This window comes from Clupea harengus, chromosome 17 (assembly GCF_900700415.2).
Source record: "Clupea harengus chromosome 17, Ch_v2.0.2, whole genome shotgun sequence".
Lineage (NCBI taxonomy): Eukaryota > Metazoa > Chordata > Actinopteri > Clupeiformes > Clupeidae > Clupea > Clupea harengus.
Genome location: NC_045168.1, coordinates 17,189,460 through 17,207,870, shown reverse-complemented (window position 1 = coordinate 17,207,870; position 18,411 = coordinate 17,189,460). Strand labels below are relative to the sequence as shown.

The 18,411-nt window shown below is 46.2% G+C and overlaps 1 protein-coding gene across 1 annotated transcript; it reads right to left on the bottom strand.

Annotated features, from left to right (window-relative positions):
• Window positions 1–1,335: 1,335 nt before the first annotated feature.
• jam3a (junctional adhesion molecule 3a) lies at window positions 1,336–16,460 on the bottom strand. The gene is made up of 9 exons (XM_031584224.2): window positions 16,340–16,460; window positions 9,887–9,952; window positions 8,341–8,454; window positions 7,122–7,274; window positions 5,993–6,195; window positions 4,489–4,588; window positions 3,844–3,967; window positions 3,495–3,546; window positions 1,336–2,824 (listed from the first exon to the last, which is right to left on the bottom strand). Exons 1-9 carry the CDS (start codon window positions 16,386–16,388, stop codon window positions 2,789–2,791), a joined length of 897 nt encoding a protein of 298 aa, XP_031440084.1. The 5' UTR covers window positions 16,389–16,460; the 3' UTR covers window positions 1,336–2,788.
• Between the last annotated feature and the right edge of the window lie 1,951 nt (window positions 16,461–18,411).

The window sequence follows — 18,411 nt, the reverse complement described above, 5'->3', positions numbered from 1 at the left end:
TGCTTAGAGGCGGACAGTCGGGTTGGAGACGAGGATCCCAGGAAATGGAAGTGGTGCCAAACACACACACACACACACACACGGACAGAGAGAGAGAGAGAAGTTAGGATTGAGTAAAAAGTTAGAGGATGGGGATAGTTCTAATTGGCTTTGGAAAACAGCCAAACACAAGAGAGTGGGGGGAACTAAATTCCTTTAAAAAGACTGACCAGTCATTCATACAGTGAGATCATCCATGGAGTATCTTCTTATTGTGGCTTATTGACTGATTTCTACATTCAGCCTCCAGGCTTCTGACTGCAAAGGCACTAGGAAGTTGCTTTTTCTCTGCAATCATTGGATAGGCAACAAATAGCCATTAGGGCTATATAAATGCAATCCATTTGCCATTTGTTTGTAAAGTATCGGTGTCATAGAGTATACCTTGACAAAGGAAAGACAGTAGTCTATAATGTCTTTGTCAGTTTCTTGAGATGGGTAAGGCATTAGGCGCTTTGAGTGCTGTAATGAGTAGAAAAGCAGTCCATCTACTAATTTTTCTCTTATTGTTAACATTTTGTAATTTAAAAATGTCATGAAATAGCCACTGCAATTAAGAATAAAGATGACCATGCTGGGCAACTTCTCCCTGTCCTTCTACCTCTGTTGTTCTCTTTTGAGACCAGACCTTTTGAGGGGACCAGGGTTCATATCCCAGTCTCTCCTTTCTACCTGATCTACCAGCAGAACCCCTCTGCCCATTCCCACCTGATCTACCAGCAGAACCCCTCTGTCTACAGCTGCCCGTTCCCACCAAACTATCCTGCACATATCCTACTCTGCCTACATACTGTGTGCCATCCTATTTAACCGTAATATAAACAAATGCCATTACTGACATAGTTTTCTGCTTCACTGCTCTGCTTATCCTTGTAACAATAACCTTATGAGCACACTGCATACCCACTAAGCTGTTCTACAACCAGCGCTTTGAATGCTGGCTCTCTCCAAATCTATCCACTATTCATTCTGTATATTTCATGTACAGTATATACATTATCTTATGTTTCACCGAATCATGTATACATCATGTACATATGCGGCATGTGTATGAATTTCCCCCTTTGTAATGAGGTTCTGCTCAAGGTTTCTTCCTGTTTCCCTTGCCAGCCGCCCCAGCGCTCTGGGGTTTAGCGTCCGGGCTCTGCACAGCGCCTAGAGACCATTTCAGTTGGAATTATTACATCTAAATCAAATTGAGTTGAATGAGTAGCAGGGGCCGTGATAGTGTGGGTCATACACGGATGTATTGGACTCAGACGTATGGAAGACTAAGAGATAAATTATCTAGTAGAGTTTCTTAAAAGTGTGTCTTTAATAACATAAAAAGTAAACAAATTAAAGTCATATGGATAAGATGAACATTACAATATGTATGTAGGTATTTTTATATTCATCACTTCAAACCCTAGATGAACATTACAATATGAAGTATGTATATTTATATTCATCACTTCACACCCTAGATGAACATTACAATATGAAGTATGTATTTTTGTGTTTTCTTATTCATCAGTTCAAACCGTTGTCCAAAGCAGTTCCTGAGTGACCTCAACACTGTCCAGTTTTACACTAAAAACACATCAGACATCTCAGTTATCACACTGTTGCCAGCACCGACATAGTCTACAACTACACTTAACTGCAGTCTTTACAAATAGAAAAAGAGGAATGTAAATTCAGATCTTTCTACTGTCTAGTAGTCCAGCTACAGATTACTGGTATCTATATCCATTGTCTAGTCTATGAACGTAAACAAACACCATTCTAGAACCGTTTCAGTGGTATGACTACTTTATTCTATTCATTCTAAATGATTGACTTCAGTGATTACATTTGTTTCATAAAATTGTGTTATCTGTGTTATTGCCATAGGCCATTTGTTCAGTACCACAATATTATACAGACAGATAGAAAATCAAAAACACTGATCAAAAAACAAAACTGGACAATATGTCCAAAATGTATAAAATAACTAGAAAGCATCAAAGGTCACTTTTTTTTACACACTGGGCACTCTGAAATCACAAGTGCACGCACATGTATCTACAGTTCTAAGAAAAGAAAAAACTAAACCAGGGAGGGAGTCCAGTCATGTCATCTAACGCCAAAGGGCCTCTGGGTCTCCACAGGCTTTGGCAGCTAAATGACCTGCTTAAACTCCCGTCTCCGGTCGATCAGTTGGCATTTAACAGAACACTGGCCTCTGGTTTACTAGATCGAATGTCAGGCCAACAGGTGAAACCAGCAAAATCCCAACACCAGGAAGCCCCCGCTTCCCCCTGCACCATTCTTACGCATCGACAGGACCATCTGCGGTCACTTTCACACACTTTGCGGCAGATCATAAATTCAAAGACGATTACACATCACAACACTCACGGTCTATACTGGCCACTATAAGACAGTCTTGGCATGGCACGCGTATGCAGTATGTAATGGTACCAAAAACATGATTGTTCAGCAGGAATGCATGAAAAGAAATTTGAAAACAAAACACAGAAATGAACCGGGGTGTTGGCAACTGAAACAGCATTTCATCGAAACACAATTCAAAAAAATATATATATATCTCTATTGCATGAACTCCTCAGGACTTATTTGGCCAATGAATAGTGAATAGGGTCTTTGTTGTTTATGCACCACTGAGATAAACAGGTCAACCAAAACTTCTTCCCAGGCAGACATCTTCACCGCGTTGCTTTCACTCCTAACACCTCCATGGCTCAGGTCAAGCTGCTCCCGCTGTTCAGATCACGAAGGACGACTTGTGGCGGAAATGCCCCTGAAACAGACAATCCAGATTTAACCAATGACCAACACGCTCTTGATTTAACCAATGACCAACACGCTCTTGATTGAACCAATGACCAACACGCTCTTGATTTAACCAATGACCAACACGCTCTTGATTGAACCAATGACCAACACGCTCTTGATTTAACCAATGACCAACACGCTCTTGATTGAACCAATGACCAACACGCTCTTGATTTAACCAATGACCAACACGCTCTTGATTTAACCAATGACCAACACGCTCTTGATTGAACCAATGACCAACACGCTCTTGATTTAACCAATGACCAACACGCTCTTGATTTAACCAATGACCAACACGCTCTTGATTTAACCAATGACCAACACGCTCTTGATTGAACCAATGACCAACACGCTCTTGATTTAACCAATGACCAACACGCTCTTGATTTAACCAATGACCAACACGCTCTTGATTTAACCAATGACCAACACGCTCTTGATTTAACCAATGACCAACACGCTCTTGATTGAACCAATGACCAACACGCTCTTGATTGAACCAATGACCAACACGCTCTTGATTGAACCAATGACAAACCTCATGTTGTTACACCTATTCCATCTCAAGTTCATTTCTAGGGTATTTTAATTTCTCTAGTGTATTTCTCTAGTGTTTTCATTTCTCCCCTTACCTCATCAGCAGTGATGTAATCGACCCCGTCGTCGTGCCGGGGGGCTTTGTAACTAGAAGACAACACACGTTTGTTTATGCCACTGCAGTACTCTACTCCAGAACAAATCCACTTTACAGCATTTCCACTCTCTGTGTATCTGAAGGATGTGGATGTGTGTGTGTGTGTTTGCTTGATTTGAAGCTGACACAGAGCAACACACACACACACACACACACACACACACACACACACACACACACACACACACACACACACACACACACACACACACACACACACACACAATCTCCAGTGCTTCTACTGTGGATGTGTGTGTCTGTGAGCCCTGAGGCTGGGGAACACTTACTCGCTTCCTGGTTCCTTCTTGCAGGACACTTTTTTACAGATGTGGCAGAAACCAACGGTCACACAAATCCCCGCCACCACTCCGCCCAGAACCTTCAGGAATATGGCCATGATGTTCAGGTCATCTGTGAAGAACAGATCACACTCACAGTCTACTCATCCACACATCCAACACACTGGCTCAACCCACCACCACTTAAGGGAAGATTTCTAATGGTCTGGCCAGTAGAGGATGTGATCTGAAGACAATGACTGTGAGTGTTTGTGTCTACTGTCTCAGGTGAAGTCTGTCTGTATAATGACTGTGAGTGTCTGTGTCTACTGTCTGTGTCTACTGTCTACTGTCTACTGTCTGCGTCTACTGTCTGCGTCTACTGTCTGCGTCTACTGTCTGCGTCTACTGTCTGCGTCTGTGGGTTTGTGTCTAGTCTCTGAGGTGAAGTCTGTCTGTATAAAGTCTGTGAGTGTTTGTGTCTCTCAGGTGAAGTTTGCCTGTATAAAGACTGTGAGTGTTTGTGTCTAGTATATATAGTTGAGTTTGTCTGTATATAACAGGAGCACCCGTGACAGAGAGGCAGATATAGATGTGTGATCCAGGACCAGCACTAGAGTGAGCAGGGCGAGATGAGAGAGATGAAACACTCACAGACTTCCATGAGCTGCGAGCTGCACTTGGCCTGCCCCGCCTCGTTCTTGGCCATGCAGTAGTACTCTCCCGCGTCGCTCTTCTTCAGCGCACGGAATTTCTGCACGTCACAAAAGACAGTGTGAGTTCCTGTTTGTATGGTTTCAACATGGACGCTCTCTGTTCCTCTCTCAACATGGACCCAATGCTGCAAGAGGCAGATCCTGTCTCTGTTCCTCTCTCTGGGTGGGGAGAAGGGAGGGGGAGCGAAGGGGGAGGTCACTGGAGGACAGGAGCCATGATGGAGATTGTGAAATAGGCTGAATGTTCCAGAATGTTGAGAAATATCTGTGGTTTGGGGGTGGTGTGGTCATTATGACACGGGTTAGATATGAATACCAATCAGAGAGCCGATCCAGCCGGGGACAGATCCCTTATGGAGACTTCCTGTAAGTGGGGTTTGGCAAGAGGTGGTAACCAATCGGGAGGTTGGACGTGAAGAGTATGACCAATGAAGATGTTAAAGGAAATGTATAACCAATGTAGGTGTATTTGTCTTTCCTATTTGGGGTTTAAAAGATGATCAGTAAATGTCATGTAATAAAATGACTGGACTTGGGGGAACCCTCATCACTCCAAACAACATTGGACTAGGGGGAACCTATGACAAGGTTGTATGAAATGAAATTCATATGTAGGTCTATCTGTGATAAATACCGTACATGTAAAACCTACTGAATGAACGATTTGGCTAATCGCAGGAAGTGGTAGCAGTTAAGGTAAGTAGCAGAGCTATATTAAAGCAATGTGTTCATTCACTGATGTGGCTACTAGCACTAAGCTAAGTAGCAGAGCTATATTAAAGCAATGTGCTCATTCACTGATGTGGCTACTAGCACTAAGCTAAGTAGCAGAGCTATATTAAAGCAATGTGTTCATTCACTGATGTGGCTACTAGCACTAAGCTAAGTAGCAGAGCTATATTAAAGCAATGTGCTCATTCACTGATGTGATGACCGCAGTCACATATATGGTCAAACTAACGTGTAACTGTACCTGGCTGCGTCACAAGATCTAATGGATTGTTTACATGTAGTATTATTGCCAGTATCTGTAAGTTAACTTTTCATTCAGCGACATCTATGGGGGCTGCGGGAGAATGATTTGTTTATGTTAACTGTACTTGGCCAGTGTCACAAGAATGTGTAACATTAAGCGTAGTGTGGATTGTCAGTGTTTTCTGTACATTAAAGTTTCATTGATCATTACAACTGCAAATTGCAGTGAAAGGAGTTTGAATGAGTCGTTTTAAAATTCATTATGGTGGCATGAATATTATTTTTTTTTTTAAAGAAAAAAAAAAACGATTTTGTAGTTTTCCTATTCCTATCCTATTCTTTCACAGTAGTATCGCCATGTACCAATGCAACGATGATTTTCCCCAGCCCTAAAGGGAACCCTCATCACTGCCATCATCTGGACTATGGGGAACCCTCTGGACTATCGGGGGGCCCTCATCACTCACCAGGGTTCCTGTGTCTGGGTTCACGATGTAGGAGGAGTTGAGGAAGCGGAGACTGCTTTTTGGATCCTCTGGCAGCTCCTCGTCGTTGCGGAACCACTGGTACTGAGACTGAGGGAAGCCCTCGTTCTCCAGGCAGCGCAGTTCTGCTGAGGAACCGGCCGTGGCTGAATCAGGCACCGTGCATCGCGGAACCTCAGGCTTCACTGGTGAAAAACAGAACATCAAATACTGCACACAACCTCGCCATCAGCCAACAGACTTGCCTTGAGAAAACTAGCCACGGCAGAGTTTGCAGTGATAAACGCTAGTTAGCTGGCTACATGACACTGCACAATGCTACACAGTGCAGAGCCTGGGTGGCTAGTGGTAATGAGACACACACACACACACACACACACACACACACACACACACACACACACACACACACACACACTCTTTCACACAACCATAGACAACCAAGATGAACTTTAGAATGAAACACCTGTATATTGTTTGGTAGGAAGAGGGAAGCTTAGGCAGCTTAACTGCGAGTCACATTGAAGTGTGTATTTCCAGTCAGTGAACATGTCAGAACCATCAGTGAGACTCATTACAGCCTGAGCTGATGGCTTATGGGATCAGGGGCCGGATCAGACACACACACACACACACACACCCAGACTGGGCTGGGGAGCTTCTGTCAGGAGGCAGGAGTCAGGAGCAGGAGATGGAGGAAGTCCTCTGCCTTCAAAGTGTCTCATCTCTCATCTCTTAGCACTAACAACCTCTGAGCCCAGTGTGTGTCTGTGTGTCTGTGTGTCTGTGTGTCTGTGTGTCTGTGTGTCTGTGTGTCTTTGTGTCTGTGTGTCTGTGTGTCTGTGTGTCTGTGTGTCTATGTGTGTGTGTGTGTGTGTGTGTGTGTGTCTGTGTGTGTGTGTGTCTGTGTGTGTGTGTGTCTCATCTCTTAGCACTAACAACCTCTGAGCTCCTCACTGGAGCCCAAGAGACCCTGCAGCTCCTTTACAGCCCTCATAAAACACTGTGACTGTGTGTGTGTGTGTGTGTGTGTGTGTGTGTGTGTGTGTGTGTGTGTGTGTGTGTGTGTGTGTGTGTGTCAGGAGCCTCAGAGAGCCAAAGGGAGGGTTACCTCTGACTGCAAGGCTGATTAAGATTTCATCAAAGGGCTTGTGATCGTCGATGGCCGCCACCTCACAGCGGTATTGGGCCGTGTCGGATCTGCTCGCGTTCAGGATCACCAAATTAGCCGGCTCCCTCAGCTGTGCTCGATGCTCCAGGTCACCTGACAGACACAAGCAATCACCTTCAGAATCACCCTTTGCCCACGCACGCATGCATGCATGCACACACACACACACACACACACAAGCACACAGAAGCACACACACTCAAACCTCAAGCACAATGACAATAAAATCTTTTTTTTTTTTTTTTTTACAAAAAGCAAACCTTTTATGCAAACCTAAAAACAGTGTTAATATCACAGTCCCAGCAGAGGCTGGCTTTAATCCTCAGAGGGAGCACAGACAGAGCAGCATCATGTGGAGCTGTGCTTACCTGGGATCTGCACACACACACACACACGCACACGCACACGCACACACACCGTCGTGTGGAGCTGTGCTTACCTGGGATCTGCACACACACACGCACACGCACACGCACACGCACACACACCGTCGTGTGGAGCTGTGCTTACCTGGGATCTGCATACACACACACACGCACACACTGTCGTGTGGAGCTGTGCTTACCTGAGATCTCCACACACACACACACACACACACACACACACACACACACACACACACACACACACACACACACACACACACACACACACACACACACACACACACACACACACACACACACACACCGTCGTGTGGAGCTGTGCTTACCTGGGATCTGCATACACACACACACGCACACACACCGTCGTGTGGAGCTGTGCTTACTTTAGATCTGCATACACACACAAGCACACGCACACGCACACACACTTGCACACACACTTGCACACACACACTTGCACACGCACACGCACACACCGTCGTGTGGAGCTGTGCTTACTTTAGATCTGCATACACGCACACACACTTGCACACACACACACACGCACACGCACACGCACACGCACACGCACACGCACACGCACACACCGTCGTGTGGAGCTGTGCTTACCTGAGATCCACACACACACACACGCACACGCACACCGTCGTGTGGAGCTGTGCTTACCTGGGATCTGCATACACACACACACACGCACACACACACGCGCACACACGCGCACACACGCGCACACACGCGCACACACGCGCACCGTCGTGTGGAGCTGTGCTTACCTGAGATTTTGTTCTGGAAGTACACATAGCTGGGCACACCGTTTTTTATCTTCTTCCATTCTATTCTTGGGTTGTTGGTGGAGATGGACTCAATTAGACAGGACAGCTCCGCAGCTGGAAGGAGAGGAGAGGAGAGGAGAGGAGAGGAGGAGGAGAGGAGGAGGAGAGGGGAGAGGGGGAGAGGGGAGAGGAGAGAGGAGAGAGATGGGGAGATGGGGAGATGAGGAGAGGAGGAGAGGAGGAGAGGAAGAGAGGGGAGAGGAGAGAGGAGGAGAGGAGAGGAGGAGAGGGGGAGAGGAGGAGATAAGGAGAGGAGGAGGGGAGAGGGGAGAGGAGGAGAGATGGGGAGAGGAGGAGATGAGGAGATGAGGAGAGGGGAGAGGAGGAGAGGAGGAGAGGAGAGAGGGGGAGAGGAGAGGAGGAGAAGAGGAGAGGAGAAGAGGAGAGAGGGGAGAGGAGGAGAGGAGAGAGGAGGGGAGGAGAGGAGGAGAGGAGGAGAAGAGGAGAGGGGAGAGGAGAGAGGAGAGATAAGGAGGAGAGGAGGAGAGGAGGAGAGGGGGAGAGGGGGAGAGGAGAGAGGAGGAGAGGAGGAGAGGAGGAGAGGGGAGAGGAGGAGAGGAGGAGAGGAGAGAGGAGGAGAGATGAGAGGAGAGAGGGGAGATGGGGAGAGGAGGAGAGGAGGAGAGGAAAGAGGAGGAGAGGAGAGGAGAGGAGAGAGGGGAGATGGGGAGAGGAGAGAGGGGAGAGGAGGAGAGGAGGAGATGAGGAGAGGGGAGAGGGGAGAGGGGAGAGGAGGAGAGGAGAGAGGGGAGAGGAAAGAGGAGGAGAGGAGAGAGGAGAGGAGAGAGGAGAGGAGAGTGGAGAGAGGAGAGAGGAGAGGTATCAGCACACACACTCTGCAGGGGAGATCATACAGTGACTTTTAGTGACTGCACGTCCAAACACAATGGCTCCACTGGCCTCATGGCCTATTAGATCTGACAGTGTTCTGCAGACTCAGAGCTAAGTCTCCCACAGAAGTAACCTCAGTGCAAACTACAGGGCTGAGACACACACACGAGCACGAGCATGCGCACACACACACACACACACATACGCACGCACACACACACACACACACGAGCATGCGCACACAAACACATACACACGCACACACACACACACACAGACACACGCGAGCACGAGCATGCACACACACACACACACACACGTCTTTGTACTAATGAATACCCAGTGATGAGGGGAGGCTCCTACCTCTTGAGTGGCACTCAGCTGTTCATTTGGGAATGAGAGAACTTGGAAGACACCAGATGGAGGAGCTTTGGCTCACGGCAGAGCAGGAGGGCGTCTGCACAGCTCTATGGTACTTTAATCTCATTTTACACCCAGAGACACAGGAGCGGCTCCTAAGTCTACAGCTATGGGGGTCTGCATTGCTCCGTGCGACTTTAATCTCATTTACAGCTATGGGGGGTCTGCACAGCTCTATATGACTTTAATCTCATTTTACACCTTAAAGAGATCACAATGACCCGTTCCTACTTACAGTCAAACTCATTGGTCCAGACAGTCTTCTCTGCAGTCCTGAGGATCACTGCCAGAGCACTGTAGCCTGTAGCCATGGAAACACACAGGGAGAGAGCATCAACATTAGACACAGACACATACCATAGAAACACACAGGGAGAAAGCATCAACATTAGACACAGACACATACCATAGAAACACACAGGGAGAAAGCATCAACATTAGACACAGACACATACCATAGAAACACACAGGGAGAAAGCATCAACATTAGACACAGACACATACCATAGAAACACACAGGGAGAAAGCATCAACATTAGACAGACACGTACAGCACCATAATAACACACAGGGAGAGAGCATCAACATTAGACACAGCACCGTATAGCAAACCGCTATAGAAACCGCCCCATTGAAAGATGCCCACTGATATAATACACACACACAGGATAGAAACCGTCCAATTGAAATAGATGCCCAGTGATAAAATAACCCAAGGGTGATCCTGTGAGATGGGCTGAGGTAGGATATTAATGTGTGCCTGTACGTCAGCAAACCAAGTAGTGTTTGTGATATGACTGTAGTGTGTGTGATATGACTGTAGTGTGTGTGATATGACTGTAGTGTGTTTGTGATGACAGCAGTGTTTGTGATATGACTGTAGTGTTTGTGATGTGACTGTAGTGTTTGTGATATGACTGTAGTGTTTGTTTTTGTGATATGACAGCAGTGTGTGTGATATGACTGTAGTGTGTGTGATATGACTGTAGTGTGTGTGATATGACTGTAGTGTGTGTGATATGACTGTAGTGTTTGTGATATGACTGTAGTGTTTGTGATGACAGCAGTGTGTGTGATATGACTGTAGTGTGTGTGATATGACTGTAGTGTTTGTGATATGACTGTAGTGTTTGTGATATGACTGTAGTGTTTGTGATAGGACTGTAGTGTTTGTGATATGACTGTAGTGTGTGTGATATGACTGTAGTGTTTGTGATGACAGCAGTTTTCGTGATGACAGCAGTGTGTGTGATATGACGTGATGACAGCAGTGTTTGTGATGACTGTAGTGTTTGTGCCATCTCTTTCCCTCCATCTACTCTCACCCCCCCCCCCCTCTCTCTCTCTCTCTCCCCATCTCTTCTTCTACCGCTCTCATCATGTGAAGTTGGCAGTCAGTGCTAGGTCAAGGTTAAGTAAGGGATAATGTATTGTCCAGAGGTCATTATCCAAAAATAAATCCCGACGGGGCGAACAGCACCCCGACGCACAGCGGTTTCATCCTGAAGGGATTTATTTTTGGATAATGACCGATGGACAATACATTATCCCGCTTATTATACGGTAACTTGCCAAAAACGATAGAAGACATTCCTCCAAAATACCTCTTTTTAATGATTTTGTTGCCGTTTCATGATTTCCGCTAATAAATAAATAGTTCTTCAAGCAAATAGAACTTTTAAGTTTCAGGTGTTGCGTAGCAACCCATTACTTGCTGACTTCAAATTACAATGAGTCTGTTACGTTAAATGACCGGACTACTTGCGGAATGATATGAAAGATGTGAATTAGAAGCACAAAACCCGTTGCCAATAACAGCGGTCAAAATCTTTTCGCAGCAGTGAATATCAAGAAATATTCACCTGCGAACGTCGGGATGGCCCATTCAAATCAACTGTACTTTTTGGAACATTCTGAAGAGCCGTATAATAAGATGCTATAATGGACTCTGGACCAATGATACTGAAGGACTCTGGACCAATGAGACTGAAGGACTCTGGACCAAAGAGACTGAAGGACTCTGGACCAAAGAGACTGAAGGACTCTGGACCAATGAGACTGAAGGACTCTGGACCAATGAGACTGAAGGACTGTCGACCAAAGATACTGAAGGACTGTCGACCAATGAGACTGAAGGACTCTGGACCAATGAGACTGAAGGACTCTGGACCAATGAGACTGAAGGACTGTCGACCAAAGATACTGAAGGACTGTCGACCAATGAGACTGAAGGACTCTGGACCAAAGATACTGAAGGACTCTGGACCAATGAGACTGAAGGACTCTGGACCAATGAGACTGAAGGACTCTGAACCAATGAGACTGAAGGACTCTGAACCAATGAGACTGAAGGACTCTGGACCAATGAGACTGAAGGACTCTGGACCAAAGATACTGAAGGACTCTGGACCAATGAGACTGAAGGACTCTGGACCAATGAGACTGAAGGACTCTGGACCAATGAGACTGAAGGACTCTGAACCAATGAGACTGAAGGACTCTGAACCAATGAGACTGAAGGACTCTGGACCAATGAGACTGAAGGACTCTGGACCAATGAGACTGAAGGACTCTGGACCAATGATACTGAAGGACTCTCGACCAATGATACTGAAGGACTCTCGACTGTCAACCAATGATACTGAAGGACTCTGGACCAATGAGACTGAAGGACTCTGGACCAATGAGACTGAAGGACTCTGGACCAATGATACTGAAGGACTGCTAATGCTAAAAACACCATAAAGCTAAACATCAGTAAAGACTCTGACCATAATTTAATGGAAGACCAAACACTCATTTCACTTATGTTCTGTGACCGGAAGATTCTCCCTCTGTGATTCTAAGCACGGAAAACAAAACCAGTTTATCATGTTCTCATTTCACAACAATCAGTGCTGCTATCACACAAACACACACCCACACACACACACACACACACACACACACAAACAAAACAACTGGTCCTGTGATTAGATTAGAGTACGTTTCATTACCACTCGACCCCTGAGATCACAGTGCAGTGGTGGACCCTGTCTTTTCCCTGTGTGTCCCTGCACTGCTAATAATGTGCATCATTTACGCATGTACACACACACACACACACTGACACACACACACACACACACACACACACACACACACACACACTGACACACACACACACAGACACTGACCCACACACACACACACACACACACACACACACACACACACACACACACACACACACACACACACACACACACACACACACACACACACACACACACACACACGCCGGCCGGAGAGTGCGGGGGACCTTGAGCACACAAGTTCAGCGGACCGTGGCGGGGTGTTGTCACAGCTGTAGCCAGCCATCCAGGCTGACTCAGGGGGTCTCAGCTTACGCCTAACTCCCGCCTCCGCCCTCCCCCTCCCCCTCCCAGACCATCCATCCACTCGCATCCCCTCTCCTGCCAGTAACCCCCGCCCCACGCAGAGGCAGCACACAGGCGCTCGCTTCTAGGAAGAACATGTCAGGCCGTACTTCACATGAGTGAATTAAGTCCCTATGAAAATGGAGGCCAGCTCAGAGGAAATGTGATGACTGGCCTCGGTCACGTCGCCTCCTGGATCAATGGCCTGCAGTCTGACCAGCCCTTTCATCCAGAGATGGACACACCAACATCCGCTCTTGTCCACCAGAGATGGACACACCAACATCCGCTCGTGTCCCGGCAGAGATGAACAACACCAACATCCGAAAAGGGCACACGTCACCCCACTACTCATTGACCTCCACTGGCTGCCTGTAGCTGCTCGCATTAAGTTCAAGTCACTTGCCTACAGAGTGCCTGATGGTTCTGCTCCCACCTACCTAAATGCTCTTGTAAGGGCAAATGTTACACCCAGGATGCTGCGCTCTTCTAGTGAGCGTCGATTGGCACTGCCGTCTGTGCAAGTACGGCAGTCCAGACTATTCTCATTTGTAGTTCCACGTTGGTGGAATGAACTGCCTAGCACTAGCAGAGCAGGGGTGTCCCTCTCTACCTTTAAGAAGCTTTTGAAGACCCAACTCTTCAGAGAGCACTTCCCGTCCTAATTGGCACTTCGACTAGTGCGTAACTTGCAATTACAGCAGTTACATTTCTGCACTTCTTTTTTATTTCATTTTGTTATATTTCTTATGTAAAGTAGTATTTATTTATTGTTACACCAGGTTCTATTGCTCGTAGCTTGACTATTCTCTCCCTTGTACGTCGCTTTGGACAAAAGCGTCTGCTAAATGACTAAATGTAAATGTAAATGTAAACATCCGCTCTTGTCTGGGGAGGCTTTCTCTGTTGTTAGAGAAAAGTGCTAAACATGCTACACGCTGAACATGCTGAACATGCTAAACATGCTGAACATGCTGAACATGCTAAGCAATGTGAAGACTAGAGCTTCATTAAAGCCATGATGTAAAGAGGGCTGTTCAGGACCATCATGCTGAAATAATGAAGACCTCCAGGACCTCTATGACCTAGACTTATATGAGAGGGGGGGCTATATGACCTAGACTTATATGAGAGGGGGGGGGGGGCTATATGACCTAGACTTATATGAGAGCGGGGCAATTATGACCTAGACTCATATAGGATCGGGGGGGGGGGGGGGGGGGGGGGCGCCCCTAATGAGCCTTTGTCAGTCTGGCAGCTCAATGGGAAACCTAATTAAGAGACAATGGCAGAACACACACATTCCAGTGTGATAAAGAGTCTCAATCCACCCAACTAGCTGCATGCAACACGGCCTCGCCCTGACCCCCACCCTGACCTCCACCCATCCTAACCTCCACCCACCCATCCATCCATCCAAGCGAGACAGCTTTGCTAACACTAATCCAGCCACAGTGACACCTCACAGCACAGGGACACAGGGACACAGGCCTGACGCTCCTCCCAATCACAAAGACAGACCCTGTGGGACAGTTTAAAAAAGGGAGAAAGAGGGGGGTAGAGAGAGAGAGAGAAAGATAGAAAGAAAGAAAAGGATGAAAGAAAGACAGAGAGAAAGTGAGTCAGTCCTTCTGTGCTCTCTTTGCTGGTTTCTATTTCTCTTCTTTTCTTCTCTCTTCTCCTTGCGTCTGAAGTGCCCTGACAGACTTCTCTGCCTTTCAACTCCCCTTGGCAGCAGCTGGCCTTGGCCCGAGCTGAACGCATTTCAGTATTCACAGCACCGCATAACACAAGCCCCTGCTGAAGCAGGACACTGTCACATTGGGATCAACACACACACACACACACACACACACACACACACACACACACACACACACACACACACACACACACACACACACACACACACCCACACACACACACAAGGTTTCATAATGCCCCTATTGAGAAAGACCTTTACCATAAATGGCTACCAATCCCATGACAGTAATCTTACTCATATGAAGCTTAAATTCTGAAATAAGTTTATGTGGGTTTCTGCGTGTCATTCATGTGCATAATTAGCGGTCCCCAACAGGCTGAGGACAGAATGGAAACAGCGTAAGAGGCCGGCCGTCCATCCCCTGAGCTCTTGTGATTTACTGCGTCTAAAAAAAGCCTTTCCCAAGCATTCCTGCGCTGCCTTAAAGAGGGGGACATGTCATCTACACTCAGACACACACACACAGTCACGCACACTAGCCAAGGCTCTGCTAAACTCTTACACAAGTTCAAATATAGCCACTGCATTGCATTTCACTGGGATCTCTAGCCTTTATAAATGTCTTCTCTTACATGGGCTTTTCTTTACGGACATGTTTTGTAAAGCTATAGGTCTATCACGTCTGGTCTGTCTTTCTGACTGAATCAGTTTAAGTGACATTAAGTTAGGGAAAGGTTCTGTCTGCCATCCTTATTGAGGACAGTGGCGTGCCCTGGTGTGGTGTGGTACTGAAACGCAGAGGAACTTCACGTGTACAGCAGTCGATGTTGCAAGGTGAGCGTCCGCACAGATTGCTCGGTCAGTGTAAACCAATCTGCTGTGGCAGGCATGGAACCACGTATCCGTGGCACAAGGGACACAAGTCATACGGTGACCCAAAAAATCATAAATGCAGTCTGCACATAATCTGCACAATAGCCAAACTTATAATCTCCCTTCCCCATGACACCAGAGGGATAACACTCGCGCGTTTGAACTTTTAAATCATCGGATATAGGCTACCAAACATCCTAAAGCATCAGCCTGTGCACTCGTGACCTGTACTTGTACAGTTACGCCAGCGAGTCAAATTTCCACCATCACGAACAATTTGCAATCGAAGCATCTATAATAAGTAAAAATAAAAATACATGTAACATAACATGTTACCTTACAATATTGTACCGGTATAAGAAGCTACCAATAATACCACGTCTTTTAATATTCGCACCTCCATTCAAATAAATATGGTCTCTTCATTAGCTAGTATTTCCACCGTATCTAGCCAAGCGTCAATCTAACTAATTTCCTCCAAAACCGTATGCACTGCCAACACCAATACCACGGGGCAGGAGAACGTGGCTAAAACCAAGCTAGCTCGCTAATGTTTGCAACAATAACAAGGCAGCAAATATTGGACGGGAGAAACAAATTACATCTTAAATTCAGCATGATTTCCACTTTCATCTGCATTCACCTGACTCACAAATTAGACAGCAAAGTGATATCAGACAGCGGGACTTACCGAGAGCGAAGCAGAGGAGCAGAAATACACTGTGCCGTGTTAACGCCATCTTGGAGCTGCTGGTTGTGAAGTGGTCCAGCAGATAGAAGAGCCGCTGGATGCTGCCCGCTGACAGGTTTCCATAGCTACAAGGACAATTTAGCGGAAAAAAGGTGCCATCTAAACCGGAAATGTTTTGCAATGCAATGCTATAGGAAAGACGTTTGAACCCGTTATGAATTGTTTCCTATTCACTGGAATGTTATTGTAGGTCTGCAATTGTGCTTGACAATATTATTTGATGTTAATATTATTCATAGATAAGTGTACATCGATCTCCTCGGTATAGTAGGCTACAGTTGTGAATATGAGGGGATAAACGTTCATAGTGCACATGTACAACCAATGTGAGAGAAACGGATGTGTGTAAACAATGGCAGTTATGAAGGGGATTATCTATTCGGAAATCAATCTGTTACGGAATCGGAATCCAGTGTTGGAGGTAGACAGTGGATCTGTGAGGGGGGTGGGACTCTTCTTTGACAGTGAGCCACTAGGTGGCAGTGTTTGCTCACATTCAAGCCTTATTTACAGGCATGACATCATTCTTTGGACATGAGAAGAAACTCGAGGTTTCGCCCTCACGAATCTTGCCAACTGTTTTGGTTATGAAAAATTAAACTGCTTCTCAATACGGATTCCAGTCATACTTATGTTCTTAGTGAACCGGTCTAACTGAGGTGTGTGTGTGTGTGTGTGTGTGTGTGTGTGTGTGTGTGTGTGTGTGTGTTCACACGTATGTCACACGTGTGTTAGTGGTGGCATGTTTGAGTAGGTTTTCTTTAGCCTTGAAAGCACAATGTTCAGCCTCAACTACTTGCAACTTGTTTCATTATCAAAATCCTTTCTGTGAAGAAACTCACACTCGCCTGGGCGGAAATGGATTGATATGCCTCGGGTGAGATCTTACTGGATGCTTCCTCTGCTGTTTCACAATAATGAGGGTGTTTCAGTGAAGGGCACCAGCGTGGTGTTGTTCCATGCTATGGTGTCTTTAAGGCACCCTGTGGGATGGCACACTCACTCAATGAAGAATTGATTAGACCAAATTATTCAGTAGAATCTCTGGTCTTGCTCAGTGTTTCTGAGTCATACTGACATCATGTATTGATGATATCATGCGTTACTGAGAGGAATATTGAAAAATCATGATGGGTTTATTCAAAGCTGGCGCGTCCTGAGGGTGTGTGTGTGTGTGTGTGTGTGTGTGTGTGTGTGTGTGTTTATTCAAAGCTGGCGTGTCCTGAGGGTGTGTGTGTGTGTGTGTGTGTGTGTGTGTGTGTGTTTATTCAAACACTGTCCTGAGTGTAACAGGGTTTAATATGCTTCCCTGAATTTCCCTCCCTTCATGGGTTAATTCTCTAGCACGGTCAAGGTGCAGATTATTGGTTCCCGAGTTTATTTAGATACAATGTTTTGAAGTGGGCGTGATAAAGTAATTATCTCTGTGTTCTTCCTTTCCTCTGTCTCTTTCCATGGATGTATGTGAGAGAGATAGGTATACGTCCTAAAAACACAGGCTAACAAGTTAACTAGCCTACCTGTGTCTATATGGTATAGCTTGTTTTGTGCATATTATTTTAAGTGGCTTGCCTGATTTGTGTTGACAGGAGCTGTGCGACTTGCAAGCTTCTGTCTGACTGATTTTATTTTCTTTATTTGCGTGTATCAGAGCAATAAACGTGCGAATACCAGGTCGGTGGCTGTGTCTTCCTTTAAACTACACAACGCAGAGTGAAACAGCGAGGGGAAGATTACCTCCCTTACATGAGGGTGTGTGTGTGTGTGTGTGTGTGTGTGTGTGTGTGTGTAATCAAACCTCCGTTACATGAGGGTTGAAAAGGACATGTGCACCATATTGTGATTACTGTCATTAGTTGTGTGAGGCACCGCATGCATGTGTATGAATAGGCATGAGTGTAAGTGTGTGTGTTTAGGTGTGTGTGCGTGTGTGTGTGCATGTGTGTGTGTGCATGTGTGTGTGTGTCAGCAGTCACATTGTGTTGGTGGTGTGATTCATGTCCCTGGTTATC